Source organism: Coffea arabica, chromosome 5c (genome assembly GCF_036785885.1).
Source record: "Coffea arabica cultivar ET-39 chromosome 5c, Coffea Arabica ET-39 HiFi, whole genome shotgun sequence".
NCBI classification, from domain to species: domain Eukaryota; kingdom Viridiplantae; phylum Streptophyta; class Magnoliopsida; order Gentianales; family Rubiaceae; genus Coffea; species Coffea arabica.
The window spans coordinates 37,156,074-37,171,148 of NC_092319.1; the positions used below are offsets into that span (position 1 = coordinate 37,156,074).

Genomic DNA, 15,075 nt, shown 5'->3' on the forward strand with positions numbered 1-15,075 from the left:
GATATATCTTTGTGCATCATTGTGAAATTGTTTGTACTCATTGGGTTGCACCAGGCATTACAAGGACCTAGTGTTTGCAAGTTGCTCCCTGTGGGATCGACCTGATATAAACTCTAACTACTAACTTGACTTGTGTGCTTGCAGTAAAATTGGTGTAATTCGAAATTAAACTTGCACTTATATTAAAAGCTCGTCAAGTTTTTGGCGCCGTTACCGAGGAGCGGCAAATATTAGGACCTAACAAACTTTATTAATTTAGACATTCTCTAAATTAGTTAGTTAAGCTTTGTTTCTAGTTAAGTTGAAATTTCCAGTAGTTTTTGTGAATTAATTACTGCATAATCTCTTTATTTTTGTTTTTAGTGTATGCACCGGATATTATGGGTTGTCGTACTTTTTGATTCGGATATTGAAAGGACGCTATGAATACAAAGAAGGCGTACATCACAATAAGAAGAAGAAGAGGTTCGGCAACCAATAGAGGGGATCGCAATAGAGCCATCTTTTGAAGAAGAAATGGTAGAAAATGAAACAAATAGGCGAGCTCTTAGGGATTTTGCTCTACCAGGAACTCAAGAATTCCAAACAAGTATAGCACGACCGACGGTAAATATTAATAGTTTTGAGATTAAACTATTATTAATCCAAATGGTACAACAATCTCAATTTAGAGGTAATGTCGTAGAGGATCCAAATGCACACTTAGCCACATTCTTGGAGATATGTAATACAATTAAAATGAATGGAGTTAATGAGGATGCAATAAGACTAAGGTTGTTCCCATTTTCATTGAGAGATAAAGCTAAAATTTGGTTACATTCTCATGCCCCTAATACCTTCACCACTTGAAGTGATTTGTTTAGGGCATTTTTAAATAAATACTTTTCACCAGAAAAAACAGCTAAATTTAGAATGAATATTACTAGTTTTACTCAATTAAAGGATGAGCCATTATAGGAAGCATGTGAAAGGTTTAGGAAGTTGCTTCGAAAATGTCTACATCATGGACTTTCCGATTGGCTCACTGTACAAATTTTTTATAATGATTTATCCTTCTCTACTAAAACGACTATTGATGCAGCCACAGGTGGTGATTTAATGGGTAAATCACTCGAAGAAACTCAAAATTTAATAGAAGAGATGACGGCCAACAACTACCAATGAGCTAATGAAAGAGGTAATCTAAGGCGACAAGCAGGTATGATTGAAATGAATACCATCAACATGTTTAGTACTCAAATAAGCAATATGATGAAAGTATTGAGTAGACAAACCGGAGTGGTACAAGTTATTCTTCTAATATGCATGTTACTTATTGTTCCATAAGTGGAGGAGAACATAATATTAATGAATGTGTTGATCTTGAGCAGACTCAACTTGTTAATAATTACAATAGGAATCCTCAAAACAACCCATACTCGAACACATATAATTCGGGGTGGAAAAATCATCCAAAATTTGAATGGAAAGATTAAGGTAATCCTCAAAGGGCGACGAACCTGACAGGATTCCAATCAAGGCAACCACAGATGAATACTAAATCGGATTGAAAAATTGCAGTGGTGAAATTAGCCAAGGGCACTTCGGAAAGATTCGATCGAATAAAGGAGAGATTGGATCAATTGACCGGGATGTATAGAAATTTGGAGGTTCAAATTGGTCAAATCGCCAATTCTATTAACAATCGAAATCAAGGAGAATTGTCTAGTAAAACGAAGGTGAATCCTAAGGAATATGTCAAGGCCATTACTCTTCGTAGTGATAAACAATTAGAGGATCCTCTAATGGTAGAAAATGGAGAGAGCAATGAGAATGAGATACAAGGAGATGAACTAATGGAACACGAGGTAAACGTGGGGAAAGGTAGTAAAGGAAAATCAAAGGAAAAACAACCTACACCCTCCAATACCGTCCCGATACCTCCGGCAATTCCATTTTCTCAACGACTTAACCCAAATAAACTTGACAAAGATTTTGAAAAGTTTGTTAAAATTTTCAAACAATCGCATATTAATATTCCTTTCGTTGATGCTATTTTACGTATTCCTTCATATGCTAAATTTCTCAAGGAGATTATGACGAGAAAAAGAAAATTGGAGGATCGTGAAACGATAGCATTAACTAAGGAGTGCAGCGCCATCACACAAAACAAGATTCCACCAAAGTTGAAGGATCTAGAGAGTTTTTCTATACCATGCGCCATCGGTAACATTGAGTTTTCAAAGGCATTATGTGACCTTGGTGCAAGTGTATCATTAATTCCTTTAATGGTAGCTAGACAATTAGGGTTGCATAAGCTAAAATGCACTAATATTACTTTGCAGTTAGCAGATCGGTCTATTAGATATCCACTAGGAGTTTTGGAAAATATGCTGATTAAAGTTCAAAAATTTATCATTCCTGTAAATTTTGTGGTATTAGATATGGAAGAAGATATGTCTATGCCAATTATCTTAGGTAAATCATTTTTAACAACTGCGGGTACTATTATTGATATAAAAAATGACAAACTCAAGTTTCAAATAGATGAAGAAGGGGTAGTATTTAATTTGAATGAAATGAAAAAGTATCCTTCTTTTACTGATCATACTTGTTCAATTGACACTATAGAAATACTAACCCAAGAGTTGGATCGAATTAATTTTGATGTCAATCCTCTTGAGCTTTGTTTATCAAGTGCAAGGAAGCCGGGGGAAAATAAGGAAGAAATTAAAGCATTGGCCCAATATTTAAATGCACAACCTCCTTATAGGAAAGGGTATGTGTATGAAAATCTTGAACAAGGAAAGGAACTTCCACCACCTTCGGAGATAGAAGCTCCAAAGTTTGAAATCAAGCCACTTCCTAGCCATTTGAAATACTAGTTTTTTGGTGAAAATAAAACTCTACCAGTGATTTTTAGTGCTTATTTGGAAGATGAGCGGCTCAATAAGTTGTTAAGAGTTTTAAGGAAGCACAAGAAGGTTATTGGATGGACCATCCCCGACATTCAAGGAATTAGCCCTTCTATATGCATGCATCACATTCTTTTAGAGGAGAATTGCAAACCAGTAGTCGAAATGCAAAAAAGGTTTAATCCAAACATGAAAGAGGTGGTAAGATTAGAAATTATCAAGTGGTTGGATGCATGTATAATCTTCCCTATCTCGAATAACGTATGGATAAATCCAATTCATGTTGTCCCAAAGAAAGGTGAAACTACCATAATTAAGAAAAAAAAATGATGAACTTATTCCCTCTAGACTTGTGGTAAGATGGAGAGTGTATATTGATTATAGAAAGTTAAATGCATTTACAGGAAAAGATCACTTTCCCCTACCTTTTCTTGATTAATTATTAGAACGTATTGTTGGTTATAAATTTTATTGCTTTCTCGATGGATTTTCAGGGAATAACCAAATAACAATAGCTCCCAAAGATTAAGAAAGGTCACCTTTACTTCTCCGTATGACATATTTGCCTTTAGAAGGATGCCATTTGGCATTTGCAATGCCCCTGCCACATTCCAATGCTGCAATATGATCCAAGATGTGTTGAGCTAAGAATTTTTTCCATCATGGTGCCGCTTCTAAGAAATCCTTCCAGGTTATCGAATCAACATTAGATGTATTTACCATGCTATTTGGTTTAAAGCCGAGTCTGAAAAAATCTGATATTTTTACTACTGAGTTACTAAGCAAGAAGCCTTTAAGCAAAGTTCTTATTTCGTTATGCCTATTTACTAGTGAAATATTTTGAAACCCTTGATTTCTACAACACTGAACGCTAAAGATTGTCAGTCGATTATAAAAAAATGAGAAAATGACCTGTTTCATCCCTCACATTTCGTAAAAATATTCTTTTCGTCCCTCACATTTAAAACGAAGCAAATTGGTCCTTCACATTTAAAAATCGAAACTTTTACATCCTAGAAATAAACTCTCAGTTGTGAATCAAACCATCTAACAACCCGGTTACAAATTTTAGGAGTAGAATTGATAGATCACTTGCAAAACATATTTCCAACAAATAAATTAAAATAATTAAAAAATCTTAAAAAAACTCATTTGCTTCTTCAAAAGAACGAAATAGTGCTAAAGCTCTCGAGCACTAAACCCTTAGACAAATTCCTCAGTTTTGTTGCATTAAGGGTTTAGTGCTTGAGAGCTTTAGCACAATTTCGTTCTTTTGAAAAAACAAATGGGTTTTAATTAAGATTTTTTAATTGCTTTAATTTATTTGTTAGAAATATGTTTTTGCGAGTGATCTACCAATTCTACCCCCAAACTTTGTAACCGGGTTATTAGATGGTTTGATTCACAACTGAGAGTTTATTTTTAGGATGTAAAAGCTTTAGTTTTTAAATGTGAAGGACCAATTTGCTTCATTTTAAATGTGAGGGACAAAAAGAATATTTTTACGAAATGTGAGGGATGAAACAAGTCATTTTCCCTAAAAAAATTCATGTTATAATTCAAAATTGAGCTAATATAAGGTTGTCACATGGTAGGAGGCTAACCCTGATCAATTATGCTCTTAATAGCATGACTCTCTATTTGAGTAGCCTTTTTAGCCTGCCTAAACTTGTGATCAAGGTATGCTGGAATTGGTTTAGCTGACATAGATTGTTTAAGGGGGAAAAAAACTGTGAAGTCTTCGTCATAGTTAAAGAAAACACCCCATTTATTAAGTCTAGTTTCAGAAAATTGACCAATAACAGAAGACAAATAGCAAAGCAAAAATAAATGAAATAGGAACACTAACATTTCACGTGATTCGATCAAATTGACCCATATACACAAGCGAAGTGGTAGGAAATTCACTATAATAGAAAGAAAGTATAAAAGAGAAAGTACAAAATTATAGGAAACAATTCCAAGGTTCAAAGGCACCTAAAATTAAAAATACAAAGAATTTAAATAGCATAAAATATTTAATGGCCCAAATGCTCACTAACTTGCTCTTTCGATTTAATGCCTAACTAAAATCTCTCTTAGACCAGGGCATGGACCCTCCAAAACTCTCTAGGGTTGGTGCCTCTAGTACACTTAAACTCACTTAAGTCCACTCTATTTATAATCACCAAGAGCAGAGATTTTTTTGTAAAACTTCCGATATAGGAAACAAAGACAAATTCAATAATTTCACCTTGACGTGAATCCAACATCAAAAAATAGCAAACAAATAGTAAACAATCTCCACCTTCTCCATAAGAGTTCCAATGGATCCCAACAAACCACAAAAATCCCAACGGATCCCAATGAGACACCAACGAACCAAGATACAAAAGATTCAACGGTTCTAACAGATCAAAACTCACAAAAGATTTAATAGATCCTAATGGGCTAAAATAGCAAAAATAATAATCTTGTTCCACCTTCTTTATAGAACCCTCAACGAGTTCTAGCAGGCCAAAGAACTCTTTTTCAATATTCAATTGAACTCTAACAAGAAGTTTCTCTTTACCCTCTATAGCACTAAATCAATATTTCAGAATTGGTATTGATAGTTTGTTATTGTCATCAAGAACCCAAAACTTGAATCTTTGATATCAATTTGTTAAGTCTGGTTCCAAAAAATTGTTCAACAAGAACAATAGAGTTCTTGACAACCCTAAAAGACAAATAACAAAACAAAAAGAAATGAAACAGGAACACAGGAATTTTACGTGATTCGATCGACTTAACCTACATCTATGGGCGAAGGGATAGCAGATTTACTATAACAGAAAGAGAGTACAAAAGAAAGTATACAACTCTAGTAAATAATTCCAAAACTCAAAAGTATCTAAAATTGAAACCATCAAAGAGTCTAAATAGTACAAAATGCTTAATGACTCAAAGGCTTACTAAGTTGCCCATTTGGTTTGATGCCTAACCAATATCTCTCTAAGGCCAGGGTATGGACCCCTCCCCCCCGAAACTCTCTTGAACTAGTGCCTTTAACACATTTAAACTCAATTAAATCTACTGTATTTATAACCACCAAGAGGAGAGATTTTTTTGTAAAACTTTCGATGTATATACAAAGACAAACTTAACATCATCAATTATTATATCTAATCTAAACCTATTAGTAGAAAGATAATTAAAGACTTCATCAACATTACCCATCAAAGATAGCATTTTACTTCAACTTCTTTTCAAACTAGATTCTTTCTCCACAAGAAAGACATAATGATAGTAGGGACAATCATTCAAAAAGTTCCTCACTTTTGATCAAATTAAAATTTTCATTTTCACTTTTAAAATGATATTTTTACATCCTTTACAAATTTAAATTAGTAAAATTTGATCCCAACCTAAGTTTTCGCGACTTTTTTGCCTAGAGTTCATCAAGGGACTCACATGTGATCATTTTTTAGAGGTAAAATATTAGATATCATTTGTAGTCAAACAAATGACCTGATTTATATTCATTTTTGCCTCTAAAAAAGTGTAATATAATTCAAACTATATACATTTTTCCTCTAAAAAGTAAAAGATGACCCAATTCATATTTATTTTTCTCCTAAATGAGTTGGAACTGAATTTGCATCCAAAAAATGCTCACAAGTGAGTTACGTGATGATTTTAGAGTAAAAAGTGATCAAAGATCTAAGTTGGATCCAAAATTTGTTGACATGAATTTGTAAGAGATATAATAACATTTTAAAAGTGAATGACGAAAAAATTCATTTGGCGAAATGTGATGAACTTTTGAAATCATTTTCTAATGATAGTAATAGATTTCTTAACTGAATACCTAAACTTGATTCATATCCCTGAGATTCGTCATATGCAATATAGCATTGAAGTGAGGTTGATTAAAAAAAACCTCCAAAATTACCTTTGTCTCACTTTGCCGCATCCAATGTTTAAATGCATCTAGTCCATGCTGTGATATTATATCTTTCCCAACTAGATCTAGTTAGCATAGGAAGCTTAAGTTTTGTTTAATTGTCTATATGTCTTGCACACAATATTGTCAAAGACGAAATTGCCCCAAATAATCTGAATTTTTTATTTCTTAAAATTTATATATACAATAAAATAGATTAAAAAAAGAAAACATAGAAATTAAAGACAACCATAATGTCTTCTACATCTCTCTATATATAGAATTCTTAATTTCATCATCCTAAATAATGATATATTCTTAATCTCTTTTTCTCCCAGTAAAATAGCTGCTAATGAAAATAATCAAAGAAGACTCACATACAAATCCAAGGAAAAATAACTCAATCTAGAGAAATCACTACTTTTTTTTATTGAAGAAAAAAGTTATAGAGACATTTATTGAGAGTAATTAGGTCTAGACATGACATTATATCTGTTACACGTGATCGTGTTACTCAGAAATTAGGTCTTGATTAAGAAATATGCAATAGCACAAGGGGTAGATTGTTGTGATTCGACATCAAGGAACATAATGAAAAAAGACATTTTTAAGGGGATATTTTGGAATTAACCCTTGAAATAATTAAAGAAGTACCATAACCAATTGAAATTTGAAAAGTCTCACCATCACTATGATAATCAAATTATTGGTTTGAGTTTCCACCAATGGCAGAAATGCATTGTGTCGAGTTTTGCAAAATTTAAAAAATACCCTTGAAACTATTACAAATTTTTATATTTTAATCATAATTACCCCGGTCAATTTTGAAAATTACCATTTTCCTTTTATATTGCCTCCTTATTTTATGAGAAATTCCCACTCCCCTTAGATTACCTCCCTAAACAACCAATATCTTTTAGAAATATCTCCTATAGTACAAATGTTTAAAAACATTAAATCACAGAATTGATTACTACTTGAATAAAAAATAGCTTTTTTGTTAATATTTTTTAAGGTGTAAATTGATTAAATTACATAATATTGAGCAATCACTCATTGATAACCAGTGTAAATTGTTTTCTTAAGTGTTTTCAATGATGTGATTGGTATTGCAGAGTCTAATTATGGATTTGTTAGTAGACTCAAGTTTATAGATGCTTTAGTAAGTTTAATAAGATAGACTTTATTCTCCAAAATATTTGTCATATATGTATAACCTTATTCTTTTCCCACCTTAGCTTAATAAAGTTGTGATAAAGATAATTAAGCCGATGGTAGAAATATATTCAAATTAGAGGTTGTCTCCTCTGGAAATATTCTTCCGTTAAATCCATGCTTTCTATCTATGGTGTTGGCAAGAATTAAAACACTGGATTTTCATTATAGAATGGGTCCTATCTATTTATAAGTACTTTATGATGGTTTTGTTACTTAAATTTCAATTTTGACCTTGAAGCTATAGAGGTACTAGTGTGAATATCCATGCTATGCATAGTGCTGATATTATTGAAAGAAATTAAAAAAGAGGGTGAATTAAAAAAAAGTAAAAAAGTTGTATCAACATAATTAAAATCTAAGATTTGTCTAGTAATAGTTCAAAATATGATAAAATGTGTGCATCATTCAAAAATTGCATCTTTATAGAAATGATAATAGAAATTTGTATTAGAAAATGGATGATACATGGATAAAATGAATGTAATCGCATGTTTTATTTTGATTTCAAAATGAATACTTATAAACATTACACATTCAACTTGATAATCTTGTACAAAAGTGCGAACATTTTTCACACCAATCAACCTTCAATATGAAAGTAAATATTAGTGGTTTAATTGACTCTATTGAATTTTGTGGGATTCATGCTACAAAAGAATGTTCAGTGAGACCTATCTTTCTTGGAAGTGAACTTGCTAAAGCTTTTGATGTATTTCGGTGGGATCACTACGATGTAGGTTTCGTTTTATGATCAATTGTTTTTTCTTTTGCAATCTTGCAAGATTGGAAATGAAACGCCATTGAAATGCTTATAGGTAGAATTCGTCCATCGTGAGAGCATGATACTTAGCCTTTTTTTTTTATCACTGTATTTGGTTTGTGAGGATGACAAATGAAAATGGGTTAGTGATCATCAGTTTTGTGAATGATTATGAAAGTAAAATACATTATGACAAAAAGATACGTAAAATTGTGGGACTTATAATTCAAACAAGCTCCTAAATTTTGGATATGTGATTTTCGTAATGGCGAGTTTCTTAAATTATTAGTTAGTTATTACTATCAGTCGTGCGGTAAATGTCTAGTTAGTTATTACTATCAGTCATGCGATAAATGTCTAACGTGATTTGGAATTTACAAATATGATTTTGTAAGGATGGTTATTATCCATTAGTTAAAATTTTGAAAATTTGATTTTATGGGTTAGTGGGTCACATAAATTGGAAAGTGGGAAGGGATAAGGAGAAGCGACAAGGATTAATGAATTAAAATAAATCTAAAATTATAGTATAAAGGAATTCAGATTTCTGACGCTTGTGGAGGCTTCTCTTCAAAAACCTGCCCTCTAATACATATAGATATATATTGTCAATTTAATCTTTAAATTTTATTTTTGGATATTTTATCCTAGTATGAAATTCATCCACTTTAATTCTTAAATTTCAGTTTTCAATACTTTACCCCGTGAAAGTGTGAATTCATCCTATGAAATTATTATAATCAACTAAATGTGTTTATATATAAAGGTGGGTTGGGAATATATAAAGGTGGGTTGGGAAATGTGTTTATGATGCAAGCGAAATATTATTTAGAATAATGTGTGTATCCAAACACTCCCAGTATGAAAGTGATTCTCAAAATTTAAGGACTATATAGATACATTTCATACTTTAAGGGAAAAGTATCCGAAAATGAAGTTTAAGAACTAAAGTGACATGATCTCATAGTGTTCTTATTTAGTATCTTATATATTCAATAGGTATTTTCCAGTTCTAGTTTTTTTTTTTGGGGACAAATTGGACATAAGGATGACAACAGGCCCGACTTCATGTACAAACATTTCACTTCAGATGTAGCCTTGTTCAAGTAGAATACTAAAATATTATACCTCAAGGTAATTTGTTCTTGTTCAAGTATTTTTTTTTTCTAGGAACAAGCTAGGTTCTTCACTCTAGTTTACTTTGAGTTATAATCTTAATTAGGAAATTGAAGGTGATAAAAGATTGGTTCCGAAGCATTTGACAAAAGAAATATTGTGGCGAGTATATCCTGCAGGATTTCACCATCTAATTACAATAAGAATTACGACTAAAACTAAGTCAATTAATCAAGCACCAATGTGGCCTTAACATTCAAGAAATTTATTTCTTCAATTTGCTGGGAGTGGCATAGTGAAATGTGTTTAACTGGTGGAGAAATAATTTCAATTTTATGAGAGATATTTCGAATGACATAGATAATTATAGAATTGTTGGAATTTAGGAGTGGGATTTTCTTTTCAACACCCAAAGAACAAATTAAAGTACTGCCTAACCCTAAATTGCATCCATTTTGCGGAAGTAAATACACTTGAGTAGCACAAAACCCATTCTTTATCAAGGACCGCTTACATACACTTAACAATCCACATACACACACATGTGTGCATATGTATGTGTATATATATATATATATATATGCCAACACAAGTTAGCTCAATTGTCAACAACGAATTACTTTCTCTCACAAAAGGTTGTGTCTTATAAGTGTTACAATTTCGGAGGCATGTCCTGACCCGTGGGCTGGAATTGAACCCATGCAAACTTTTAATCACCAAAAAAAAAAATCAATCTATAGATATTTTAGAACTTAAAATTTTAATGGGTTTGCCCAACAAATTTTTTTTTTTTTTTTTGGTAAGAGTGAAACTAATTCGGAAGAAATTTTATGCAATGGGGCAAAAAATGTAAGCGTATGCATTCGTATGGTTAATTAGATACAAGGGTGTAATTTAAGTATTTTAACAAGTGCCCCAATAGGTATATAGAAATAGTTGTAAGCCATAAATTAGATTTTTTGATGTTAAGATAACTTCTTCTTTGGTTTTTTTTAGCAATAAATGGTAAATATATCGTTTTGACATGTTAACCAAGTTTTATATTAACAAAAAGGAATAGGAAGTGGGGTTTGAATAATTGGATAATATCATAAAACTCTCCCAATGTTTTTGACAGTATCCTTAGCACTATTGAAATTATAAAGATATCATTTACCTCTTTTATTTTCACATTTTTTATAACATGTTAATTCCAATTCAAAAGATATTATTAGAATACTCATTTTGGGAATGAGACAATGGTTTATTTCCAACATTACCCTTTTGTTGCCTTACTATTTTACAAAAATTATAAGTATATTAATGGAAAACTAGAAACAATGACAAAAGGCATAAAATGTAGTGCTGGGACAAAATATGCATGCTTTTTAAAGGTACAAACATATACTAAAAGCTTGTTTAAGATTTTTTTAAACTATGTAAGTTTTTTTCTTTAGGATTTATCTATTTTGTACTCTAAGTTCACATAAAATCAAGAATGGACCGATGTTATTTTATTGAAATAATTTCAAAAATCTCTCTTGAGATTTCTAACAATCTCACTTGCCTCCCTTATTTGAAATTTTTTTTGTACCATGTCAGTCCAAGTAGGAAAAAATTAGAATAAAAAAGCACTTTCAGGAGACAGAATGGAATTTTGTACCGCAAATGCCCTTTGCACTTCTTGGAGTAATTCATTTCAAAAAATTTTATGTTAATTAAAATTGAGAATGCAAAAAAGCAAAAGACTACAGATGTTATGAGGGTAAACTACCTAGAGAACCCTTAAACTATTTCAATTATTTTAAATTGGTCCCTAATCTATTTCAAATCTCAAATTGACCCATTTACAATACAAAGCGTCAAATTTTGATCCTTCATTCCATCTCTGTCGCTAAAGCTGATGGATCTAAGGCTAAAATTGGACTGATCCAACGGTGAAAATAAATTGAAGGATTAAAAATTAACACTCTTTACTGTTGAGGAGCCAATTTGAGAGTTAAAATAGATGAGGACTAATCTCAAACAATTGAGATAGTTATAGGTTTCGTGGGTAGTTTACTCTAAAGTGAAATTGAAGACATTTCTAGAAATTACAGCAGCACTATTAAGATGACTAGAAGCTTTAAGACTAAAGTTTCATGCTAATTTAACAGAATAAAAGCACTAGAAATAGAGAATTTGAAAGACAGATTTCTTATGGAGATTCAATAGCTATTTCCCGCAGCTGCTATTCAATAGCTTTTATGGAGATTCAATAACTTTTGATGCTCCCACTACTCCTTGCTTTTCTCTTTTGTCTGTTTTGGATTTGGATGTTTATCTATTAAGGGAGCTGCCATTGTACTCTTAACCCATCAATGAATAATTAAGCCTATCTTTAAAAAAAAAAAAAGCTATTTCCCGCATGATTTGAAGCGATATAACACCCGTATCAACCATTTTGAGTCAATCTTGATAAGTGAATATTTAACGTATATTTTGTACAAGTTTGGCATGAACTTTTGGTATGTTTTCAGAAGATTAAAGCCATATTTGAACTCTTTTGGTGATAATTGCTTAAATATTGTTTAAGTGTTCTAAACTTGATAAATGAGTGGATTAATGCGTTAATTTTGTGAAATTGTGAAGGATATCGATTTATGAAATTCATGCACAAGATGAAGGGAATGTAAGGATCGTCCAGAGGATAAAGTACAAAAGAAATTAGGAGCAAAAATGAAGGAAAATACAAAGAAGTGAAAAACTGAAAATTTAATGGCACGGATCCGTGAGAGCAAAGAGGGATCCGATCCCTCGTCTGTACTTCTAGAGGAGTATATCCGAGATCAAAGGATCCGACCTAGGATCCATCATGGAAAGACCTCGGATCCTTAAGATCCGAGCTCGGATCCGTTTTCACCCCTCGGATCCAAGGCTCGGATCTATCTCTCTCTTCAGCAAGTGGCAAAGCCGTTTTTCTTTACCTTTCTCACAACTTTTCCAGCTATTTTGAGGGATAGAAATCGGTGGCACATGCTTCTGCAACAAAAGAGAAGACCAAATGAGTGTGGACAAAAGGAAACATCATATCTTTGACTTCTTTTTACAAAATCTGAGTGGAGGAAATTATGAAGTGAGAGGAATGGACTTTCTACCACCTTTTATGCAGAAACACAGGGGAGAAGTCAGGACATAACATACGTAGCTAGTTTTCCTTTTTGTAACTAATTTTCTCTCTAGCTAAGAGTTCTTGGAGAAGTATTTGGAATTTTCACTTGTAATCATATTGTGCAAGAGCATAGCAGGAATTTGAGGGCTTCACCATCAATTGGCTAAGCTTTCTTTTATCTTTCTTGTACTTGTACTTCATGATGTTTTGCATTAATAAACTTGTGAGTTTGATTGTTAAATCATTCATGAGTAACTAAACTCCATAATCTAGGGAGTAGATGAAACTTATGGCTAAATAATATGAATTGAATGTGATTTACACTTGTTATATCTTGTATTAACTTGTTTACTTGTGTAGCTGTGATTACTTGTTATTGATTGATCACCAATAGCATATTTATAGTTGTTATTGTTCAATGAAAAATGGTAGTAGCAATGGAAAAACATGAGTAGAGCTTAAGTTGTATGTTCATGAAAATAGAAATACACTTAAGTGGATTACTTAGCATTTCATGAAAGAAAACAGAGGAGTATTAGTATTTCACTATGAAAATAGGAAAAACTAAACTACTCTAGGCCATTTCATCATGAGAATGAGACTTGGTAATTTTGGAAATGAATCTGGTGAAACAAGAATAATTACAAGAGGTAAATCCATTCATTTGTGTTGTTTATGCCATAAGTGGAATCTACATCCCTAGAGTCTTTCTCGAGTGAAATTTCTCCATTTGAATTTAGCATTTGTTAAACTAGATTTGTGTATCAGATTTGTAGACTATAGCAATATACTTTCTCTGCTCAAATTTATTGTAAGTCTAAATAATAGAGAAAAGTAAGGGTCTAGTACTTGTTTAAATTGCTCCTCATGGGATCGACCCGATACATACCCTACATTACAGTTTCAGCCTGTATACTTGCAGCTAACGGGTATAAAAATTGGATTTAAACTTGTATTGATATAAAAATTCCGTCAAATTTTTGGCGTCATTGCCGGGGAGCGGCAATATTAGAGCCTAATCATCCTTATTAATTTAGACAGCCTTATTTTTTATTAGTTGAGCTGATTATATTTAATCCTACATTGTAATCAAATTTTGACAATTGAAGTTGCATAATATCTCTTATTCCTATTTGTAGTGTATGCACCGGGCATCTCGAGAAATTGTACTTTTCGATCTAGAAATTGAGAGGACACTACATAGACAAAGAAGGAACACACCACAGCAAGAGGAACAAGAAATTTGGCTACCAATAGAGGAAATCTTAATAGAGTTTCCATTTGAAGAAGAAATGGCAGAAAATGAAGCAAATAGGCGAGTTCTACGAGATTTTGCTCTACCGGGAACACAAGGATCTCAAACGAGCATAGCAAGGCCTTCGATAAATGCTAACAATTTTGAAATTAAACCATCACTTATTCAAATGATTCAACAATCTCAATTTGGAGGTAATGCAGTAGAAGATCCTAATACACACTTAGCTACATTCTTGAAAATTTATGATACAATTAAAATGAATGGAGTTAGTGATGATGCTATAAGGCTAAGATTGTTCCCATTTTCATTGAGAGATAAGGCCAAACTTTGGCTACACTCTCATGCTCCTAATACTTTTACCGGATGGGATGATTTATCAAGAGCATTCTTAAATAAATATTTTTCACCAGGTAAGACTGCTAAACTTAGAATGGATATCACTAGTTTTAGCCAATTGGAAGGTGAATCATTATATGAGGCATGGGAAAGGTTTAGAAATTTGCTTCGAAAATGTCCACATCATGGACTGCCAGAGTGGTTAATCATACAAACCTTCTATAATGATTTAGTTTTTTCTACTAAAACTATGATCGATGCAGCTGCAGGTGGAGCTTTGATGGGTAAATCGCCCCAAGAAGTTTAGAATTTGATAAAAGAAATGGCAGCAAATAACTACTAATGGGCCAATAAGAGAGGTAATACAAGACGTCACGCAAGTATGATAGAAATGGACACTCTCAATATGCTGAGTGCTCAAATGAATAATGTGATGAAGTTGCTAAGTAGACAAAGTGG

The 15,075-nt window shown here is 32.3% G+C and overlaps 1 protein-coding gene and 2 non-coding genes across 3 annotated transcripts; 1 reads left to right on the forward strand and 2 right to left on the reverse strand.

The window, feature by feature from the left end:
• Window positions 1–903: 903 nt before the first annotated feature.
• Window positions 904–1,011, reverse strand: LOC113691224 (small nucleolar RNA R71). The gene has a single exon (XR_003448633.1). It is a non-coding gene; the product is annotated as a small nucleolar RNA R71 (small nucleolar RNA).
• A 620-nt stretch (window positions 1,012–1,631) lies between these two features.
• Window positions 1,632–2,864, forward strand: LOC140007304 (uncharacterized). Its single transcript, XM_072050030.1, has one exon. It carries the CDS (start codon window positions 1,632–1,634, stop codon window positions 2,862–2,864), a length of 1,233 nt encoding a protein of 410 aa, XP_071906131.1.
• An 11,837-nt stretch (window positions 2,865–14,701) lies between these two features.
• Window positions 14,702–14,808, reverse strand: LOC113691198 (small nucleolar RNA R71). Its single transcript, XR_003448610.1, has one exon. It is a non-coding gene; the product is annotated as a small nucleolar RNA R71 (small nucleolar RNA).
• Window positions 14,809–15,075: the final 267 nt, after the last annotated feature.